Here is a 23,772-nt window from a genome sequence, read left to right as displayed (position 1 = left end):
TAGACAATGTCAACAATATATCTATCTTGTGAAGTGTTTATATAGTATGTTACCACAGGGCCGGCCCAACACATCTTGAGGCCTGAGGCGAAAAATAAATATTTTTAATATAGTAAAAAAATTAATATAATTTAGATGTTTTAAGGTGTAAAATATTAAATTATTATAATTAATTTTATTTAATATTTTATTTTAATTAATAATACAATTAACTCATTTAAACATTCTTCTCATTGTTTAGTTTAATAAAACAATTGAAAAAAAATTTCACGATTATAAAAGAAAATATTTAGATATAAAGTTTAAAAAAAAATTTTATCTATACATGTAATTTTTAAAATAATAAATTGAAAAATATACATAGTAGATATTTGTTATTATTATATCTTTTAAATAGGTGTTGTTATTATTTAATTGATATATATATATAATAATTTAAAAAGTTATTTTTAAAAAAAATCAATTAAATAAAATTACATAAATATGGAATAAAAATGTGAGGCCCTAGGCGGTAGCCTTGGTGGCCTACCCCTAGGGCCGGCCCTGTGTTACCATCATTATATAATTGTGTCATTCAACACTTTTATCGTTCATTATTATTTGTACAGTGAAAAAAGGAAAAGGAACACCTAAAAGAGAGAAAAAGTAACACAGAAAACAGAATAAAGAAAGGAAAGAAAGCAAGTCAATGGAGAACATCTAACCTTGTTATGATGCAATGGAGACCATGGAGGAAGAAACGTCGTTGAGAGAGGAGAGTTAAAAGTGTCGTCCTTGCAAGATAAGAGGAAGAAGCGTGACGTTGCTGATAGTTAACATAGGAGAAGACTCTCTCTCACCTTGGTTTGTTAAGAGAAAGCTGCTCTTTGTGTACATCGTCAATGAGAGAAAGGACTCAAAGGAGGTATCGATCTGTTTTTCAAAAATTGAAAGAGAAGGTGTCTTTGAGTTAACCTAACACTCAATTCTATTTTTTCTTCCGGTTTTAGTCTTAATTATTAGTTTTTGTTGCTACATGTTTTTTTATTTTAATCTCTAATTCAAGATTTCTCTTCATTTTATTCTGACTATAGTTTTTTTGGACAAAATTGATGAAAAGAATTATTGACCTCACCATTTGCCATCAACAACTCAAACTATGTTTTATAATCGAATAAAAAGAAAAATAATGCAATGGTGTTGAAGAGAGGAAGAAGGCAATAGTATTGAAGAGAGGAAGAAGAGATTGCAAAATCATTCAAATTTTAGATTTCATCGCTCATTTTAAAACCCTCATATTGCATTTCCACATATAATAAAAGGTGTCAGAAGAAAAAATAATAAAATAATTGTCACATCAGCACCAATTGTCACATTGACTTTTTTTAAAAGAATTTAGGATGTGTTTAGATTGGCGGTGGATAGAATTGAAGAGAATTGAGTTTGGTAGAATTGATTTTAATAGAATTAAGTTTACAAGAATTGATTTATGTTTGGATACAATGATATAGAAGTGATTGTTATCAATTAATGTTGTTTGGATAGTTTTAACAAAATTGATTTTGAATTGTATAATTACCAAAATGGTAATAAATTCTAATACAAATCAAAAAGAAAAGAAGTAATTGATGAAAATTAAAGAGTGTAAAGTAAAAAAATTTAAAAGAGTTGTAATAAATAATATATAATAAATATAGAATTGATTCTACTAAACTCAAAAGCTAGAAATTGTAGCTTCTAGTAGAATTGCTTTTGGAAGATGAGAATTGATTTTGAAAAAGTATCCAAACAAGAAAATAAAATCAATTATCAAGTCGAAGTGGCTAAAAGTGCTTTTGAGGCGTGTAGAAGCCAATCCAAACATGCCCTTAATATTAAAAAGTAACATCAACAAAAAAATGAGATATAAAGAGTTTGACAGATACCAAAATCAAAAACACGCTAACTTTTAAAAACCAAAAACTATTTTTTTTTTTTAGAATTTGTATCTTTATAACCAATTGGTTTACCATACTTCATTGCTTAACTTTACAAATAAATCATGTTTTGATTTTTTGGTTCACATTGGTTCATACGAGCATCAAAATGAATTTTTATTTCAAATTATTCGTTTCAATTTTTAGTTCACACTTTCTGCAGCTTAATATTTTCCCTTAAAAATAGAAGGAAAAAAATACAATTCATCGGATGATAATCAACATACGGGATTGTAAACAAGTTTCCAATCATACTGTATTTAACATAGATCTGAAGGCATGATGCAAACAGGTAACCTCCTCCAATAACATAAATCCGTCATAGTTTCTTCTTTAACCTAATAGTAATACAAGGCAACCAAACAATGGTAACCAAATAAGCAATAATTTCGAGTAACTAAATTACAATGTATATTTCCTTGTAATTTTTGGTAACCCTCGAGCATGACGGGGTAGCACTATAACTTCCTCTTGATTTTCTTATCTACATTTCCGTCTACTACGGTTTTTCTATGTCTATTTATCATAAGGACATTCGATGTCATTTTCAGTGACTTTAAAATGTTGCGGCCGTTGACCAGAGCAATGCAGATTCCACATTCTAAAATATGCTCTGTCGAGATTCCTCACCTGTAATTACAAGCATAAAACTTAAGGATAATTAACCGTGCAGGACACAAATTAGTTTGAAGTATAAAGAGCATTTTGAACTCACCCATCGGTTTGTGTCAAAGAGAGGACAGGTCATGCGCACAGCTTTGAGCTTGTCAGTAAGAGCTTGAAGCTTTGGGCGATTCAGAGCCAGTGATACAGCTCTATCTTCATACTCTTTCATACTACATCATTTCAGAGGTTTAACATTAGCATGTAAAAACTTAAGAAAAGAAAATTCTCAAAATCTGAGAGCACTGGCATTGTCGAATATCTAGGGGGGTTAGGAAGTCTATATCATTAATGTAACTCGAGCAACAATTGACAACTATTAAATTGGAAAACAGCTCACCTATTGACAATCATCTCCTCCCCCAGTCCAGTGGAGAGACAGAGTGAGCCAGCAACCCTAGTAGCCATTTTCTCAAGAGGCAGAGTAACCATAGGAAGACCTGCCCATAGTATATCTGTTCCTGTTGTATGTGCATTGCATAAAGGCCTAAAAGAGAGCATATTCAGTATATGTTAGTGACACAGCAACGGAAGGCTGAAGAAGCAAAACATGTAGATGAGCTGAATTACGTGTCAAGAAATAGGTCTGCTAAAGAACTCCGTCTAATGTGTTCACTCTTCATCGCAACATCTGTGAAGATAATTTGATCGGGCTGTACCCCTTGTGCAGCAGCATCTGAAAGAAGTACAATAATTATAGAGGAAGTTCACAAGAATACTTTGCAGCATACACAAATAGAAAAATAAAAATGTCCCAATGGTTGACATGAATAATGCCCACTTGAGATTGATTAAAAAACACATATTTTAGTGTGGTGTGCAAGTATTATGCAAACAAAGACACGTACATGCCCTTAGTCTCATTTCGCCTGCTGCCGGAAATTTCAGGAGCCAAAGCGCGCTGTTGGGCACACGTTTAAGTATATTGCACCTAAAGCAACATAGGCACACATGTAAATGATGAGATGCCAAGAATAGAAAATATAGAATACACAAATGGAGTATAATTGAGCGGTCTTTAAAGCTTGTCTACATAAGAAATAGAGAGCTCCATAACATTACCATGTATTAAATATTTCAGGATCCATCTTGTAAAGTTGATTGAAGCATGCAAATAAAAACTTATCCTCGGGTAGACCATAATCTGATCTTTTGGGCTGACAGTTTGGATCTAACACGTCCTGATTTTTCTGAATACACAAATTACCCAGGACAAAGATATTGAGTACCAATGTATAGTAAAAATACATACCTTACAAAACTTGTACATACAATTGTATCCAAGTTTTTACAATACAAATTCATAAAACAAACCTGTTTATAATCATTTACGAAGTAGCAATGCGGGAGATGGACAATCTTTTCAGAGTAAATATGTGCATACTGAAGAGGTGAAACAAACTGCAAGAGAAATAGCAATAATTCAGAAAGCATGTAAACAAGTTAATAAGATAGCCGGGAAACACCCAATATTGCTCACCTCATCAGTGACCAAGTAATCTATATAAGTAGCTCCAGTAGTGCCAGGAAATCCCATATATGAAACTTGAATTGGTGCAGGTTTCATGGCAAATATCTCATTTCTGGCACCCTGAGAAGAAAAAAAAAGGACAATTACACCATGCAATCAGAAATAGCAAAAAAGGATAGAAAATACACCAATACAATTCAAAGCCATTACCCAATAAGTAGGATCTATATAAAGTTCACCAGAAATAGCAAAAAAAGATAGAAAATACACCAATACAATTCAAAGCCATTAGCCAATAAGTAGGATCAGCTATATAAAATTCACCAGGCCAGGATCTTGCTATGGTATCATATATTAAAAATCAAAGTTTTTACCACCAAGTAGGATAAGTTATATTTATCAAGTGAGTGTCATAATGTCCTTTCATATTGAACCAATAGTATGGACTATGGACCAAAACTTAATTCACAAAAATTATAATTACGGAAATAAATTGTAAACAAAATTTAGGTAGATATATAATCATATTCCATCTTTAAAATTGTGTCAAGATTATAGGTGAGGATCAACTCTATTTTAGTATAAAACCAATAGAGTAAAATGATCAACACGCAATGTGCTTGTTTTCAAGTTGGATATGAATGAAATTTCCGTCATTAATTTATGCCAAACTTGTAATACTATCATGGTGACTTGCCATTGGGACGCGAGAAAGAGTTTACCGACATGTATTCAAAGAGCATAAATAGTTTGAGTTAGAAGTTTTTTAATGGGCGCCCTCCGTTTCATCTATACCCTCCTTAATTCCTTACTGGCGCTGCTTATATGAATCTCCAGAGTAGATACTGCCCTACTTTCTTTCTAAGGATATTAATCCTGTCTTGTTTTGTGTGACGGCTCATACCATGGGTAATGTCATCTTAGCAGCAACACAATTATTATTTTCTTACTAACATTTTACAGTTCAACTTTTAATTCTATACAATATTGTCTTGTAAAGCTTATAGTTGTAATAAAAAAACTCTTTAAACTAGAATAATACTTTGTTGTCACATATTACGTCTGAAGCATTCCACCATTTTACCCACCCTTCTCGGGTGAAAAGTAATAAACACAAAATCCAAAGCGAGCTCGGTAATATATAATCTATAAATATCTACAAAGGAAACTTTAAGCTATAAACAAGTAAAACAAAACTAACTTGTATATAACAGCCCTGTCTATGAATTATGATTAGTAAAGAAGTCATACAAGAACGCTCAAAGATGAGGGGCTACCTTTGTATAACCATTAAGGTTGATAAGGATCTGAATCTTATCCTCGTTGATCAGTTTTGCTATCATATCTGATGTCATGGCAGATACATCCACAAAATGCTCTGCTTCAGATTGAATACGTTGTCTCCATTCAGTGCCGTCATTTGGACTCAAGGCATAGCAGAATACCTACATATATAAATTGTCAATACATAGAGAACAGAAGGAAGAATATTTGGAAGAAAAAAAGGTTGAATAAAACAAAAATCAATACCTCCACATTCTTACTGTTGTGCATACCGAAAACAGATCCCATTAAATGTGACAAGGGGTGATTACCAAAGTCGCTACTCACATACCTGCAATCCAAAAATTTCACATGCAATTAAAATTATGTTACATATTTAGGACATAGGGAAAGAGGAGAAGATCATTTGGAGCTTTTACAAATTAATAAACAAATACCCAATCCTTAGGACACAAGGAAAGAGGAGAAAATCATTTAGAGCTTTTACAAATTAATAATCACATACCCAATCCTTAGTCTTTCATAGCCTCCCTCCTGCTTGATAGGAATAGGAGCGGGATGGCTAAATGGTGGAAGAGAGAAACGAGATGCAATTACAGAGCAGTGTGCGGCATATTTGCGGCTGTGAAGAGACAAAGGACAATAAAATAAGCATAGCTAGAATATAAGAGCATTCCATTTATTATTGAGTAGATCTTCTGCAAACACATTAATTATACCTAATTTCCAGAGCAAGCATTGGGTCAAGTGGATATGCTATTGCATGGAATGGCTGGACACTAGGAAGAACTGACATCTGAGAAATAGAAAAACAAAATAACTGAAGAATATCCAAACAGACGTGCATGTTCATATCATATGTTGAGTTACTAAAAAAATAAAATAGTATACAAATTGCTCCTGACATTAATTTGCCTTCTGATAATCCCTTCTACTTCCTTGAACATTTGGTCACGATCCTCCCAACAGCAGACACACTGCAATATTGCAAAAGACTACACTGAGATACACAAAGAAACTGCATATTTACATTAGATGCAACAAAGGTGTGCATAGTGGGGTGATAACAAAGAAAACACCAAGACTAAACAATAACTAGATACCAGAGAAACAGCCACAAACTACACATCATAATATTAAACACATGAAATAATGATTTTAATTTAATCGCTATGCTGAATACATAGTACTCCCTCCATTCCTATTTATAAGCAAAATTTAACTTTTTAGATTCATTAAATAATTTATGTACCTAATCTATATGTAGTCCAAATACATCATTTACTCATGAATTTAAAAAGCCAAAATTTTCTTGTAAAAGAGAATGGAGGGAGTATATCCAAAATCAAGATGACAAGAGAATAGCATATAGTTCAATCAAGTCAAACAGATAGCAAGCTATATTTATTCATTCCAAGCATACAACCTACCAATACAACAACTACTTCAATATTAGAGAAGAGTATAATCAAAAAGATGAATTAGAGATTAAGGAAAAAGCAAGGAGTTTCTACATTCTAATAAGGTGCTTCAATCTAATAAGGTGCTTCAATCACAGACAATAAGAAAAATAACACAAGCAGCACACACTAAAAAACACTTTATAATTTGAACATATTATAAATTGAAAAATCAACCAGCTTAAGAGACAGACAATGACTTTTTGAACAACTATTGACTCAATGTTAAAGATAACAAATGGTAAAAAAACCTGAAGTGTGTGTAGAAGATTGCAAGTTGCTTCAGGAAAATCTTTGCGAAGAACCAATGCCTGTCTATAGCTCTTTACAGCTGCCTCTACATGTCCGCTGAAATAAACAGCAGAATTCCATTAGGCATACAGTTGAGTTTTAACAGAGCAACTAGACATCAGATAGTTTATGGGACGCCACCAAAAGATGTTGCAAGGAAAATAGGGAGATAAACGAGGTTCAAGACAAAAGAAACCTAAAACTTCTGAGGCAGCCACAAGAAAAATAAGCCCAAAAGATATCAGAAGGTCCAGGCTCAATTTCAATACTATGCTAAAATACATTTTATTTGAATTGAAGCTCAACAGTTGCTATTTAATAGTTTGCATTAGTTTCAAAGTTGGAGGTAAGCAAAATAACAAACCTATCTTTATAGGCAGAGGCCAAATTAGCATGAGCTTCAGCCATAGTAGGCCTGACAGTAATTGCACGTATATAATCCTGGATAGCATCACTAACTCTTCCAATCTCCTTATAAGTATTGCCTCTGTTTACAAGACCATCAGCTGCCAAGGGATCAATGCGGAGGACCTCATTGTAGCAAGATATGGCATCTGCATAATTCCCCTACGATATTGCCCAAGAAATTAACAAGATAAGCAGTAATATAATTTTATCAACTTTTTCTGTAAGTTTCTGACTATCTTATGTTTTATCATGGGTATATACACCAAAGCTATAGGTTTTTATACCTGCTGCTTATAGATAATAGCAAGGTTGTTATAAGGTGCAGATAATCCAGTGGTTACGCTTAGTGTAGCTTTATAATATGAAGCAGCAGCAGTCACCATGTTCCTGCATCAGCAATTTCAGCCATGAAAATTCCAAATCTCTCGCATAACCCACAAACTACTACCATTAGCATGAAGATAGATGGATCACATACCATTCCATGTATATATTTCCAAGATTGGTCAACGCTTGTGGGTGGTTGGGCTGTAATGAAAGGCATTGCTTCATGGGAACAAAAAAAACAAGTTGAGTAGGAATCTTATGGCTCGAAAGCATTATTATGAACTAATGACTAAATACATGTAAAGCAGAAAAGACAAGAAAAGACATACATTATAGCACTGGACTGCTTCCTCCACTCTGCCAACATCTTTCAAAGCATTACCCTAAGAAAACAAAGATGATATTATCCAATTGCATCAAATCTAAAATAGCACATTTAGGGTTTTAATTACAATAAAATAACTTCATTTTATTTTCTATTTTCAATTTGGTATGGAAAACGGTGAAAACAGTAAATAAAAAAATTAATACAAAACCTTAAAGACAAAAACAAAGTGGCAATTTTGCAATTTAAACTGCACAAAAAATTCTCCAAAACCAAATCTTAAAACTGAAGAGCAGTAAAAACAGAAACCAACCAAATTATTGTAAGCTTCCAAAAATCTGGGGTCACATGCAATAGCTTGTTTGTAGTGTAGAATTGCCATGTCCAGTTGACCTTGCTCATAGTGTATACTGGCCAAATTACCTGTAACATTATTTGTAACCCGTTACAGCCAGTGTAATTACTAATTAGCATAGAATACATTGGGTTTTCTAAATTGTAAATTGTAAAGCCAGTGTGATTAGAATACATAAAAGGATACTTGAACAGCCATAGATATTTGAATAAAGACAAGCAATTTTAACTGACATTCACTGTTTCGCTACTTTTGCATTACTATGATTGTTTGCAGCAAAGCATAGTTGTCTGGAAATACTCTCTAGTCTCTACACTAAGAAGCAGCCATAACTATATTACATTTTGCAAAGGAAACCATGAAAAGAGCCAATATAAATGTGAAACATATTGTTGACTTCTAACAGTGGCAAGTTTATTAAAAATGAAATTTGTTCCCTAGCAAGCTTTTCTAAAAAATAAATAAGAAAAAGTGAGTCCTATTAATATAATAAAATATGCAAGCCTATTATGATACAATACATCAATGACTGTTCCTAAGTCACATGGCATGTTATAATTAGTGATTTTAAAAATAGATATCCACCAATCACAGAGTTCTACTCTGTTAGGGTCAGAGTAGAATTCCTGTGTTAGAGTTCTGGGAGTAGTTAGACAAATCATCTACTACTAGTATCGTTTATTATCTCAATAAAACATCATACTTTCTTTAATATCATCTATTCCTTTTTCTTGTGTTGGTTTATCGTTTCAGTTTGCAGACTCATTGATTACTACTGATGTCCATTTCTTATTATCCCATATTGATCTTATAAATGAGGAAAAAATTTGCTGCAAACGGATAAAGTAAGGCAACAAAACTCACCATAAGCCATGCCATAGTTTGGTCGTGTCTGAAGAGCATGCTGATAACATGCAATAGCTTCTTGAGGCATCCCTAAAGCCTAATGAAGGAAAAGATAAAAACTTTCAGGGATCATCAATCCCAATCAAAGTTCTAATTGCAACCAATCAATCATATTCTTAACACCGTACCTTGTACACATTCCCAAGGTTCAAGTATGCATCAGGGAAGGAAGGTTTGAGTTTAACAGCTTCCTGAAATATTTATATAAAAATGTAAAATGAGAATATACAATGATATACTATTTTGTATAAAATGCAAAAGAGACTAAAATGCACAACACTTAATGTATCATACATCAAAACTGTGATTAGTCACTTCTAAAGGTGAACATTAATGAACTTAATAATGATAAGAAACCAATATATCAGAAATAAAAGTAAATACATCAAAGTTAGTCAAGACAGTCTTGATTTATAAGAGGCTCCTAGCAAAAGTTCATTCAAGCACATCAATATGAAAGCGAGACACACCTTGTAATACTGTAGGGCTCTGTTGAAATCACCAGACTCCATGAACAGACCAGCAAGATTTGACCACGCAATAGCAAAGGTCGGTTGAATACGCAAAGCCTCGAGGTAACAACTGTATGCCTGCACAAAATGTTAGATTCTGACTATTTGCAGTGTTGCAGATGGAAGTTACAACAAGACCAACCATCATCTGAGTCCAAGCTTTGAAGACAACAACTTCATATCTGTATCGAACTGTGAATTTGGACACAGTTCCACCCACCAATTATTTAAATCAGTAACTAAAATGTGAAAAAAAAATGTAGGGAATAAAAGACTAAGTACTGAAGGAACCCTCCAGGCTTTCCAGGACACAGCCATTTTTATCAGGTATAAATGGGAGGCGAGTATCAATAGAAGGCATAATGGTGTTTATTCTGGCAGTTCCGGCAGAGAGTTGTCTCAAACCAAATAAAAGGTGTTTTGGCTCTATTATCAATGTGGAACACCAAGATCAGGGTAAATAGCATTGTAGAAGAAAACATCTTAGAAAAACCTAATCACCTACATAAAAAACTAAACAATAGGTAGAGCACCACTCAAACTGGGAATCTAGTAGAGCATCATCTCAAACTTCAAAGCACAGAAACTGAACTCGCTATAGCAGCAGGTTGTGGTATAACAAAATCCAAATTCAGAAATGTCGCACTGTGGCAGACAGGTCACTAAGAAAAGACTAATCTCCTTATCCATAAGATTTGATAGTTCATAAAAGAATTATAGACTGAAAACAACATCGAAATTCTAAAAGGAAATTATAACATAAAAGTGCATATCAGGTGTTAGGACTTACTTCTTGGACCAGCCCTTGAGCTTTCATTAGATTGCCCAAGTTGCTATGTGCATCAACCTGCAGTACGTAGATAATAACAACAAAAATAATGATATATGACCAAAGCCTGTAAAAGCATAGTAAAATGGATAGAGAAGAAACGTAAAAGATTACATCCTATGGCTTGGGGTATTTACTCAGGGGATGGTCATTCCACACCTTTAGTGTGCCCACCACACCCTTGAAAACCCCAAAATGTCCCTAAAATCCGGAGACGCATCTCCGGACGCACCTTTTTCTAAAACGCAAAGTGGTCCGCCAGATCTCCAGACGCTAGGGACATTTGTGAAATTTCATGGTGGTGTGGAAAAACACATAAGGGTGGAATGAGCATTCCTCTTTACTTATTAGCTTGAGCAGCAGTTACTCATTAAACAAGTAGCAAAATTACCATTAGAGGGTTGATAGCAAGTGCTTGACGGCAGCATTGAGCTGCTTCAGTTAGTCTTCCTTTCCGCATGTATGCACTAGCTAGGTTTGACCATGCATCGGCAAAATTGGGACGAAGCTGCAGCAGCAGAACCAAGAGGGGGGAAATCGCATCAAATGAGGGGGCATTGAAAATGATAATAATTATAACATATATGCATCTTTTTCTAAAAAATAATTGGCATCAAACAAACTGGAAGGTGAGCCTTATATGGCTGTCTCTAATAGTAGAATAACGCCTCCACGCATGCCTAACATTTGTTACCTATCATTACTACTGGCTGCAACAATTAAGAACATATTATGATAGCCAATAAAATTAAGCAACAAAATCCACCATGTGTTACTCCTGAATCCATACAAGATATATTGTCATCCATCTTATTTATGGTTCTTGGGCACAAATAATAGGAACGGAGATAGTGTATTTTAGAGTAATAATACAAAAAGAAGAAAACTAAACCAAAGCAACGCGTAAATTCACGAAACAATTACACGACAGACTACATTTACAAGTTCAGACTTGCATACAGACCTCAATGGCAACCAAGTAATAGCGAATTGCAAGGTCAATGTTGCCTTTTTCCTGCATAAAGGAAAAAGCTCTATTAACTCCAGAAAACATATGCGGTTCAACATTCTTCCATTACACAAAAAAATAGTAGAGCATCCATCACAGTCATGGCATATTAGTATTGGTGACTTGCCTTCCATGCATTTGCCATATTACCGTAACACTCGGCAAAGTGTGGCTCAATCCTAAGCGCTTCTTCATTTTTCGCCACACACATATCAAAATCATGCAACTGCACAAGACAAGTCAAGTCGTGAATATCAAATGTAGTCAAACAAATAGCAGGAAAAAAAATAGATACAAAAATATATATAAAAAACCTGGTAATAAATTGCACCAAGAAGCAGTAAATTGTCGGTGCGAAGCGGATTTCTCTCATAAACAGTGTTGCTGTGTTCTAGTGCTTTCTTATAACTTCCAGTTTTGTACATTTGATGTGCAAGAGTCAAATGTAAATCTTCATCAACTGCACAAGGATCATAAATTCTCATAAACTTTCATCAAGAGTTCACAGTTAAGCAATTAAGAAGTCATCCAAAGTACCCAATTTGAAATAACAAACTGAAAATTAATTTCAAAAAATACTCTAAAGCTAAAAACCACCTAATAAACCTATCACAAAAACAGAAAAACCACCAAATAAACCCTGATTATGGAATTAATCAACAGAACTAAAACCGGTATTAATTATTGGCGCATGTCAGCTGTAAAACCTCAAGAAGCAAATAAAAATCAAAACAAACCTTCACTGGAATCATGTGAGCGTAAAGGCAATAGCGTGAGGGAAGCTGGCTCTTGCTTGACGGAGAACGGTTCAACGCGATCCAAACTGAACGGCGACCGAGAATCGTCAGCTAAGCCGGAAAGCTGAGACTGGTGGTTATAGTGGTGGCGAAGGTGGTGGTCTCCCTGGACGGAGATCATGGTGCCGGCGGTAACAATTGGAAACTGAATCAGTGGACGAAGAAGGTGAACATCAAATTCAACTGGATCGGGATGGGATCGTAAAGGAAGAAGGTGGAAGATGAAGAAATAGCTCGAAAATTTCAAACCCTAATTGTGTGAGAAAATTCTCGAGTGTGTATTTCTTCTTTTTCTTCTGTTTTATTTTCTTCCCTTCTGTTGTTGAGGCATCTGTTTTGTTAGGATTGGTGAAGACAGCAGATCGCGAAGGAGAAAGTGTTTAAAAGGAAGATGAGAATCTGGGTTGTGAAGAGATCTGAGCCGTCGATGTAGGACATATAAAGACGCTAGGGATCGATAAAGTGAGATGTTATTAATGACCGACACGTGAACACCTTTATATTTATTTATTAAGAAAAACAAATTATAATATTTTTAAGTATTTTAAACTTTGACTCATATACAAAATATTTTTATAGTATTTTTACCGCTTTTGAGAATGAAACCATTTACAATCTACGATCTAATTTTTATTCATTTTTTAATATTATTAAATTCAATTTTTAATTTAAAAGTAATTTTCTTTTTAATAATATGCACATACAAAATACCATTTTTATGATAACTTCTACAACAATTTTCTATCACATCACTTTAAAATATTATTAAAATTTAATTTAATGTATAGCTTTTTTGACATTTCACCTTATTGGTAATCAACCACATTAAATCAAAACACGACATGTTGTTTATTTGTAATTTATTAAAGTTATATTTTTTTATAAAAGTGAGATTATGACAAATATATAAATAAATAAAAATTGTGAGGACAAAGAAACATATATATTTAAGAAATAACATAAATGTTTTTTTAAAATAATAATGCATTTTAATGTGAATTTTATTTTATTCAATATCAAAATACCATTTTTTCTTCTATTTTTTAATATACACGCGTGTTTAAAAAAATTAAATCAAATGGACATCATATTTAAAAATTGGCGCATTGTATTTTTATTTTATTTTATTTAAGTTAGTTACGAATTTGACTTTTCGTAAATAGCATAGAAAAATTATAAATTAGGTGCGGCGCCAATAACTTATAAGTATCGATTTCATTTAATTTTATTTTATTTGAAATGTGGGTATATTGAAAAATATGAAGATGGGATACTGATATTAAGTGTTGGAAACTTTGTTATTTGGAAGAAAAAAAATCTCTTATTATATTTTTGTTTAATATTATTTTTAATTTATCCTAAAGCAGGGTTGTTGTTCTTTTTCGTAAAAAAAAAGTTTATGGGGTTGGACTTTTAGGGCTCACCACATCGAGTAAGTGTGTCTCAAGGTTCAAAGAACTACAATTTTTAAAAGGTGACATCAATATTCTTAATCGAATAATTTATAGATTTAATTGATTAAAAAATGCAAAAATTCAATTTTTTTATTCTTTTTGGTTTGAAAAGAGCTTTAGCGTCGAAATTGCTTTTGGAATTTTTTTTTACTTTCTGACCATTTTTTTTTTTTTGCTTTTGGGATATATTTTTGTTACTTTTTGAATTTTTTTTTTCAAAACTTCATTTTTCATAAAATAATTAGTAGAAAAATAAATATAATGAAAGTACGATATTTAAGCACGTGTTAAAAGAATAATTATAATTTTTGAGATTATTCTTTATCAAGTGGCTTACTCTGTTTTTTACCAAACAAAAAAAGAATAAACTTTAGAGGACTAATTGACACCTTTGACCGATAAGGCTTGTGATATTTCTTTCTTTATCAAATTTCATTATTAGAAACTTTTTGAAGAGTTGTCGTGATTAACTCATTTGACAATTGTCATAAACACAACTGTTTGAGCAATTGTAATCATCAAAACAAATTGACGATATTACATGTACAACGCATATAACCATATTTTCTCCCTAAAATAGAAGTGATAGATAAAAGATTATGAGTTATTAATTTCTCCTCACAGATAAAGAGAATATACTTTACTTCATATAAGAGTATACTCCTCATCCTTTGAGATTATCAAAAAGACAAAATAAACAAATAACACATAGAGAACATCATGAATATATAAGCAAATGAAACTGTATTCGTTTTAAAGGCAAAAAAAAATATTATAAAACAATGAATATGAAAAAATATAAAGCATGCAAAAAATGGAAGAAAAAAAAGTTAAATCAAGACAACTACTCATTATTTCAATCATCATCAATAGGAAATTCGTGAGGAACTTTTGCTCCAGCGTTAATCGCTTGATTTTTCAAGAAAGCAACTCGCTTGGACAATCGATGAAGAGTTTTGGCGTTGTTCTGAAGTAGCTTGTTGTTTTCTTGGGTTCTTGCAATAATTGAAGACAATAGGGCTTTTGTTGAGGGAATTTGAGGAATTTCAAGGTCAAAAACTTCCAAGTTTGTTGTCTCGTGTTCTAGGATTCCATTATTGTTTCTCAAAATGTATCTTAGAGTTTCTTTCAATCATTGAGCATATTGAATATGAACATTCCCCTTCCAATCTGATTTAGGGATGTCAACGGGTAGGGTAGGGTGCGGGTTTCACATTACCCAAACCTGCACCCAAAATCACCATCCGAACTCGAACCCAAATCCAATGGATATTCGGGTGGCAAAATAACACTCACGCCCACACCCGTTGGATTCGGGTTTTTTCACCCAAACTCGCAGCAAAACACATAAAATACAACATCAACTTTGAAATTTTCCATCAATTTTTCTACAACTTTCCATCAATTTTTCTACAACTTTACATCAATTTTACTACAAATTTCCAACATCAACATTACAAATTTCCATCAACAATGAAATTTAAATTAAAGTCTACAACTTTTCATCAAGTTTGTTACGCTTATATATATTTAGGGGCACTTATGCAATTTCAGCTCTAAGCGGGTGTGGTTTCGGGTTTTGGATGCAGATTTCACACTACCCAAACCCGCACCTGAAATATCGGGTGGCACTCGAACCCGAACTCAGCCAACTCGGGTTTTCACTTGTTGACTCGGGTTCGGATGCGGGTGGGCTCCGCGGGTTTGGGTCTGCCTGCCATCCCTAATATGATTTGAGCATGACACGTGATTTTCGTGATAACGCCTCCATATGGTAACCATGTGCTAGTCCTTCTTTTGCATTCTAACATATGTTGACTTATCTCATATGCTCTATTGGTTTCAATGATTTAAGACAACATCCAATTGATCACAACATCGTTCCTAAAAAAATCATCTTGGTGGATTTCCTTGGAAATAACACATGCGACATAAAATATAGAATGAAACAGTAAGATGGTTCCATATATCTCGCATCGATATGAAATCTATGACATGTATTAGGATTAGTGATAGGGGTTAGGGATGTTCGTGATGCAGTTCTCTTAGAAAACTGAACCGAACCAAACCATTATATAAAGTCATCTGAACCATACCGAATCGTTTCAATTTTTCTAGAACTAAACCAAAAGTTTTAGTTTGGTATAACAGTTCAGAATTCTGAACCGTACCAAACCATTAGAAGACAATTTTTTCAAACCGAACCATTTGTTAAAGAACTGAACCGTTATATTTGGTTTTGAATTTTTTTAAATAAAAAACCTATTTAAAATTTTTTTTAGAATTTTTTTACAAGCGTTTTTAATATACTGTTTACAAGATTTTTTAACTTAAAAAAACTTTTTCTATCTACATTCACAATCAAAATCGCAAACGCATTCAAGTGCTAACAAAAATAAGCACGTATGAATAAGCTTGTACAACTTTCATGAACCATTTCTTAAACCAAAAGTAACTAAAATTAAACTAGGGTATTCTGAAACTCTTTTAGCTTGCAAAGTCTTCTTCATCATCATCAAGATTAACCGACGTTTGAGATGTTATCTCTAGAAAACAAAATAAACCCAAAATAATATTGAGAGTCATTCAAAATGTTAGTTCCATGGTTTTTGTATCGGCATAATTTTGCTAAAACATGGTTCTTAACTGATATTGAACAAGATGTGTTAACATCATGTACTGCTGTCATAACAGGTTTTGCTGCTATGTGTATGGACAGATGTTCTGCCAGATGTTGTAACATTCTATACCAGAACATCCTGACAGTTTTGACTGTTTCTAATCCTTGAAAGATTTGATTGAAAAATATGAGAATCTAGAATATTTGGATAATCATTAAAGGCGCAGACAATCAAGGGATGATTAGGACAAATGCATATTAGTCAGATTAGTCTCTGTTTTTAGAAAAAGAATCTTTGAGATTTCTTTTGGAAAACTAAGATTTGATTTTAATTTTATTTGTTTCTAATTTGTAAAAAGATCTTGCAGGTGTTTCAGAAAAGAGAATACTGGATTCAAAATTGAAGTCCGAGTCCATTATGTAAGTATTTATAAAAAGAAACTTGGAAAAATCTAGTTTACCAAGCTTTCTTGTAAGGAAAATCGTGGGAGAAATAAGGATTGTTGTTTTGGTAGTTCTTCAAGTCCTTCATGTTTTTTATTTATTTGTGTCAGTCATGTATCTTCTGATACATTGAGGTGGACGTGTGTTCTTACTTTTGAAGCTTTTAAGCAAGAGAGTTGAGTGTTGTTCTCGATCAAAGCTTTTAATCAATATCAAGTATTGTTCTTAGTTAGGATTCTTAACTAAGTATTTTGTTTACAGGAAAGTGTAATCTTTCTACTTGGGTTTCCTTGGTCACGGGGTGTGTGATTGTTTTATCACTGGGGTGATTAGAAGTGGGATGGAGATTTCTTAGGTCTAGATGTCGACTTCTAGGCAGAAGTGTTAGAACAAGATTTGTTCTGATCAATATTCTTAGTTTTGATGATAACAAGAATATGAATTTTGTATGAGATAATGTGGTACTCTAATACACTGCAATTTCCCTTTCAGGAAATATATATAAAGAGTATGCACAAATCAGCGCTCAGAAGCTTTGACTCAGAAGGTTCAGCATGCAACATCAGAACATGGTCTGGCAAGACATCAGAAGATGGTCAAAGCAGAATCAGAACATGGGTCTATGGAAGCATCAGAAGAACTTGAGATCAGAAGCAGAAGCACTGAAGTTCTCATGGTATCACTCTCAGAAGCACTTCAAGGTCAGAAGACAAGAAGATGCTCTGCACCAAGCTGTTTGACTCTGATGATATTCAAACGTCGTATACATAAACATCAGATCAGAAGCAAGTACAAGATGGCAGGCTACGCTGACTGACAAAAAGGAACGTTAGAAGCTATTAAAGGCAACGTCAGTAGACACAGCGTAAACAAGGCTCGAGGTAGTTGACAAAAGAGTGAAACATTAAATGCAATGTTGTACGGAATACGCAAAGCATTAAATCCTCCCAACGGTCATCTTCTCAAGTGCCTATAAATATGAAGTTCTGATGAGAAGCAAGGTTACCGATTCTGACGAATTCTGTGAATACAAACTTGCTGAAACGCTGTTCAAATCAAAGCTCTCAAACTTCATCTTCATCAAAGCTCACTACATTGTTGTTGTAATATATTAGTGAGATTAAGCTTAAACTTTAAGAGAAATATCACTGTTGTGATTATAGCTTTTCAAAAGCATTGTAAAACTCTTAGAATTGATTACATTAATTTGTAAGTAACTAGAGTGATCAAGTGTGATCAGGATACTCTAGGAAGTCTTAGCTTGTGTCTAAGCAGTTGTAACTAGAGTGATCACGTGGTGGTCAGGATACTCTAGAAAGTTTTAGCTTGTGTTTAAGTAATTGTTCCTGGAGTGATCAGGTTATGATCAAGATACTCTAGAAGACTTAGTCGCGGACTAAGTGGAAAACCATTGTAATATATTGACATTAGTGGATTAAATCCTCAGGTGAGGTAAATCACTCCAAGGGGGTGGACTGGAGTAGTTTAGTTAACAACGAACCAGGATAAAAATAACTGTGCAATTTGTTTTTATCGTTCAAGTTTTTAGATTACACTTATTCAAACCCCCCCTTTCTAAGTGTTTTTCTATCCTTCAATTGGCATCAGAGCGCCGGTTCTAAGGTGCAAGCATTTAACCGTGTTTAGAAAAGATTCAGGAAGAGAAAAATGCTTCAGTAAAAGATGGCTGGTGAAATTCCAACAGACCCACCTGCATCTACATTTGGCTCTGCTGAGCAATACAATGGTAACAATGGTTATACTAGACCACCAGTATTTGATGGTGAAAACTTTGAATACTGGAAAGATAAACTGGAAAGTTACTTTCTTGGTCTAGATGGTGAACTATGGGATCTTTTGATGGATGGTTACAAACATCCAGTGAAAGCTAGTGGCGTAAGGCTTACAAGGCAAGAAATGAATGATGATCAGAAGAAGCTTTTCAAGAATCATCATAAATGTAGAACTGTTTTGCTGAATGCTATCTCTCATGTTGAGTATGAGAAGATATCTAACAGGGAAACAGCCTATGATATATATGAGTCATTGAAAATGACCCATGAGGGAAATGCTCAAGTCAAGGAGACTAAAGCTCTTGCTCTAATCCAGAGATATGAAGCCTTCAAGATGGAGGATGATGAAAACATTGAGAAGATGTTCTCAAGATTTCAAACGCTAACTGCTGGATTAAGAGTTCTGGATAAAGGCTACACCAAGGCTGATCATGTAAAGAAGATTATCAGAAGCTTACCCAGAAGATGGGGTCCAATGGTAACAGCATTCAAGATTGCAAAGAATCTGAATGAAGTTTCTTTGGAAGAGCTTATCAGTGCCTTGAGAAGCCATGAAATAGAGCTGGACGCAAACGAGCCTCAAAAGAAAGGTAAGTCTATTGCATTAAAATCTAATGTTAAAAAATGCACTAACGCTTTTCAGGCTAAAGAAGAAGATTCTGAAGAATCAGAATCAGAAGAAGAAGATGAACTGTCCATGATCTCCAGAAGGGTAAACCAACTCTGGAAGAGCAAGCAAAGGAAGTTCAGAGGCTTCAGAAGTTCAAAGAGATTTGAACGAGGAGAATCTTCTGGTGACAGAAGATCTAACAAGAAGAAGGCTGTCTGCTATGAGTGCAATGAGCCTGGACACTTCAAGAATGAATGTCCAAAACTTCAGAAGGAGAATCCCAAGAAGAAGTTTCATAAGAAGAAAAGTCTTATGGCAACATGGGATGATTCTGAATCAGAATCAGAATCAGACTCTGAAGGAGAGCAAGCCAACTTCGCGCTGATGGCTACAAAAGATGATGGATCAGAATCTACATCAGAATCAGATTCTAAAGAGGTATTTTCTGAACTATCTAGAGAAGAGTTAGTTTTCAGTTTAACAGAACTTCTGGAACTCAAGGCTCATCTTAGTATCAAATACAAAAAGCTGAAGAAGCAATTTGAATTTGAGACTAAGAAGCTGGAAGTGGAAAATTCTGAACTGAAGGAAAAAGTTTTAAATCTATCCAAAGATAGTGGATCTCTTTCTGAAACAGAAAAATCCATTCCGAGTCTCAATCATATTCTGAAAGAATATGACTCGAGCTTCAGAAAGTTCTTATCTAGAAGTATTGGCAAAAGTCATCTTGCTTCTATGATATATGGAGTCTCTGGAAACATAAGGTTTGGTTTTGGCTATGAGGGTGATACCTCACATAAATTTGAACCTATTGATGATCTGAAGATCACATACAAGCCATTGTATGATCAGTTCAAATATGGCCATGCACATGATATTAGGCTCACTTCACATGCACAGAGTTTTAACACTGTTCACACCAAGAAGCATGTGACACATCCTAAGAAATATCATGCTGACAAACCTAAAGAATATCATGTTGTTCCTCCTGTTAAATATTATGCTAAACCCAAGTTCAATCAGAACTTGAGGAAAAGTAACAAGAAAGGACCCAAGAAATTGTGGGTACCTAAGGAAAAGATTATTCCTATTGCAGATATCCTTGGCTGCAAAGAAGACAAAGCACAACATGTCATGGTACCTGGACTCTGGATGCTCGCGACACATGACAGGAAGAAGGTCTACATTCCAAGACCTGGTGCTTAAACCAGGTGGAGAAGTCAAGTTTGGAGGAGATCAGAAGGGAAAAATCGTTTGCTATGGAACCATAAGTCTTGGTAACTCTCCTTCCATAACTAATGTACTTCTTGTAGAAGGATTAACGCATAACTTATTGTCCATAAGTCAATTAAGTGACAATGGTTATGATATAATCTTCAATCAAAAGTCTTGCAAGGCTGTAAGTCAGAAGGATGACTCAATCCTATTTACAGGCAAGAGAAAGAACAACATTTATAAGATTGATCTTTCTGATCTTGAGAAGCAGAAGGTGACTTGTCTTATGTCTGTTTCTGAGGAGCAATGGGTCTGGCACAGAAGATTAGGACATGCTAGTTTGAGAAAGATTTCTCAGATTAACAAACTAAATCTGGTCAGAGGACTCCCAAATCTGAAATACAAATCAGATGCTCTTTGTGAAGCATGTCAGAAGGGCAAGTTCTCCAAACCTGCATTCAAGTCTAAGAATGTTGTGTCTACCTCAAGGCCGTTAGAACTCTTGCACATTGATCTGTTTGGCCCAGTCAAAACAGCATCTGTCAGAGGAAAGAAATATGGATTAGTCATCGTTGATGATTATAGCCGTTGGACATGGGTAAAGTTCTTAAAACACAAGGATGAGTCTCATTCAGTGTTCTTTGAATTCTGCACTCAGATCCAATCTGAGAAGGAGTGCAAGATCATAAAGGTCAGAAGTGATCATGGTGGCGAATTTGAGAACAGATTCTTTGAGGAGTTCTTCAAAGAAAATGGTATTGCCCATGATTCCTCTTGTCCTAGAACTCCACAGCAAAATGGAGTTGTAGAGCGAAAGAATAGGACTCTACAAGAAATGGCCAGAACCATGATCAATGAAACCAATATGGCTAAGCATTTCTGGGCAGAAGTAATAAACACTGCATGTTACATTCAGAATAGAATCTCTATCAGACCTATTCTAAATAAGACTCCTTATGAATTGTGGAAGAACAGAAAGCCCAACATTTCATATTTCCATCCTTTTGGATGTGTATGTTTTATTCTGAATACTAAAGATCATCTTGGTAAGTTTGATTCTAAAACACAAAAATGTTTCCTTCTTGGATATTCTAAACACTCTAAAGGCTACAGAGTATACAATACTGAAACATTGGTTGTAGAAGAATCAATCAATATCAGGTTTGATGATAAGCTTGGTCTTGAAAAACCAAAGCAGTTTGAGAATTTTGCAGATTTTGATATTGATATATCAGAAGCAGTAGAACCAAGAAGCAAAGCTGCAGAAGTTGATAGTCTCAGAAGCAATGGATCAGAAGATCAAGTTGCTGCATCTTTAGAGAATCTCAGGATTTCTGAAGAGCCAACAGTCAGAAGATCACCCAGACTTGCATCAGCTCATTCAGAAGATGTGATCCTTGGAAAGAAAGATGATCCTATCAGAACTAGATCCTTTCTAAAGAATGACTATCGGAAGTAGCGATCAGAATCAGAAGATGTACAGTCTTTTCAAAACAACACAGCTGTCATCTATGAGTATCTGAAAATGAACGCGTGTCTGTACGGTCAGTACAAAGCGTGCAGTTGAAAAGACGCCGACCTAGGTAACTGTGTTAAATCATTTCATTTACCATGTTCTCTCTCCTAATGTCATTTCTCATTAAATGCATAATGATGTTTGTTTCCTTCAAAACAGTTTTCTTTCTTTATTTTAATTTTTTTAAATCGTTTAAATAACCCGCTTCATCTTCATTTCTTCCTTTTCTCTCTCTCTCTCTCTCTCTCTCTCTCTCTCTCTCTCTCTCTCTCTCTCTCTCTCTCTCTCTTTTGTGTGTCTCTTTCGTTGCACTTGTTTTCAAACCCTAGTTTCTGATTTGATCTCAAAGCATAATCATCATGAACTCATCTTCAAGTTCATCAAGCCCAGCAGAAAGTCTCACTTCTACACAGATTCTTCTACGCAAATATGGGTATGCTCCTTTGAAAACTTGCATGATTCCCACGGACGAACTGGAAGTTCTTTGTGAATGTGCTGTGGACTTCGACAATCTTAGAGCAAATGGTTTTCTGTGTGACGTCAGAATATTGGAGCAAGGATGGTCGAAATATCTTGATAGACTGGTTGGACCAATTTATCCTGAACTTGTGAAGGACTTCTGGGTACATGCAACGGTTACCCCAACTGCTATAATTTCCTTCGTACTAGGGCATGAAGTGGTTATTACTGAAAAACTCATCAGGAAGCTGTACAATCTGAATGATGAAGAAGGTTGGTCCGGCTTTCGACCTGGTACGATTAACTGGCATCAAGTTGAAAATCAAATCTCTCTTGCCTTCGGAGCTGATTCTCATAAAACGGGTACTTTGAGGCCGTTTTATCAAGTATGGGCTGAGATTATTCTGGGTTCTCTTCACCACAGAAAGAAGATGTTCTCTCCCTCCGCCTACATCAGTCCGGATCACAAGTACACTCTCTTCTGCATTGGTAGAAAGATAGAACTCAACATCTCTCACATTCTATTTGAGAATCTGAAGACTTCTATAGTTGAATCAAGAGAAGATGAAAGGGCGAAGTACCCTCATATTCCTAGAAAAACTATTCCTTTCGGAAGAATGATTTCAGACATTCTGATTGAAAGCAAATTGCTGGACTCCATCAGAACACTTGATGCGTCCCATTTTCTTGGAGTAGTTCAGGGTCCCATCTTCAATGGTGTGGATTTGTTCAGACTAGAGCTCATCCAGAATGTATCTTCTATGTGCACAAGCTTTCCTGACATTCTGTCAAGAAGAGTTGTTGTTGAAGGTTTTGTCTCTTTGTTTCATAAAGAACTTCATCAGGTTGTCAAGCTTTACCTGGAAGATTGTGTTAGGAAGCAATCAGATATTGATCCTGCTTGGATCCGTGGCAGAGTACTTCTGTCCAAAGCTGATCTTCTGAAGAAGGATCAGAAGGAACAACAGGCAAGGCTAAAAAGAAAGGCCCGAGAAGATGAGGCTAAGAAAGCCAAGAAGCTGAGGGTCACCTATGATCTTAACAAGGTGTACTCTCCTGAATACAGGGA

The 23,772-nt window shown here is 34.6% G+C and overlaps 1 protein-coding gene across 2 annotated transcripts; it reads right to left on the bottom strand.

Moving 5' to 3' along the window:
• Positions 1–2,167: 2,167 nt before the first annotated feature.
• LOC131644207 (probable UDP-N-acetylglucosamine--peptide N-acetylglucosaminyltransferase SEC) lies at positions 2,168–13,010 on the bottom strand. 2 transcript variants are annotated; one of them, XM_058914639.1, is made up of 28 exons: positions 12,533–13,010; positions 12,110–12,255; positions 11,923–12,021; positions 11,751–11,801; positions 11,178–11,294; positions 10,748–10,804; positions 9,916–10,035; positions 9,574–9,636; positions 9,404–9,482; positions 8,498–8,607; positions 8,189–8,242; positions 8,011–8,078; positions 7,817–7,919; positions 7,489–7,691; positions 7,085–7,181; positions 6,279–6,350; positions 6,093–6,169; positions 5,879–5,995; positions 5,620–5,704; positions 5,367–5,534; positions 4,099–4,209; positions 3,933–4,019; positions 3,681–3,808; positions 3,467–3,549; positions 3,189–3,294; positions 2,959–3,105; positions 2,671–2,791; positions 2,168–2,585 (listed from the first exon to the last, which is right to left on the bottom strand). In XM_058914639.1, the coding sequence occupies exons 1-28, from the start codon at positions 12,711–12,713 to the stop codon at positions 2,472–2,474; spliced, it is 2,964 nt and encodes a 987-aa protein (XP_058770622.1). In that variant the 5' UTR covers positions 12,714–13,010; the 3' UTR covers positions 2,168–2,471. The 2 variants fall into 2 exon arrangements, with proteins under 2 accessions (XP_058770622.1, XP_058770623.1); XM_058914640.1 differs by lacking the exons at positions 10,748–10,804; positions 11,178–11,294; positions 11,751–11,801; ... (1 more) ...; positions 12,110–12,255; positions 12,533–13,010 and adding an exon at positions 10,100–10,149.
• Between the last annotated feature and the right edge of the window lie 10,762 nt (positions 13,011–23,772).

This window comes from Vicia villosa, linkage group LG1 (genome assembly GCF_029867415.1).
Source record: "Vicia villosa cultivar HV-30 ecotype Madison, WI linkage group LG1, Vvil1.0, whole genome shotgun sequence".
NCBI lineage: Eukaryota > Viridiplantae > Streptophyta > Magnoliopsida > Fabales > Fabaceae > Vicia > Vicia villosa.
Note: the sequence above shows the minus strand (reverse complement) of the source record. Positions and strands in the feature narration are given on the sequence as shown.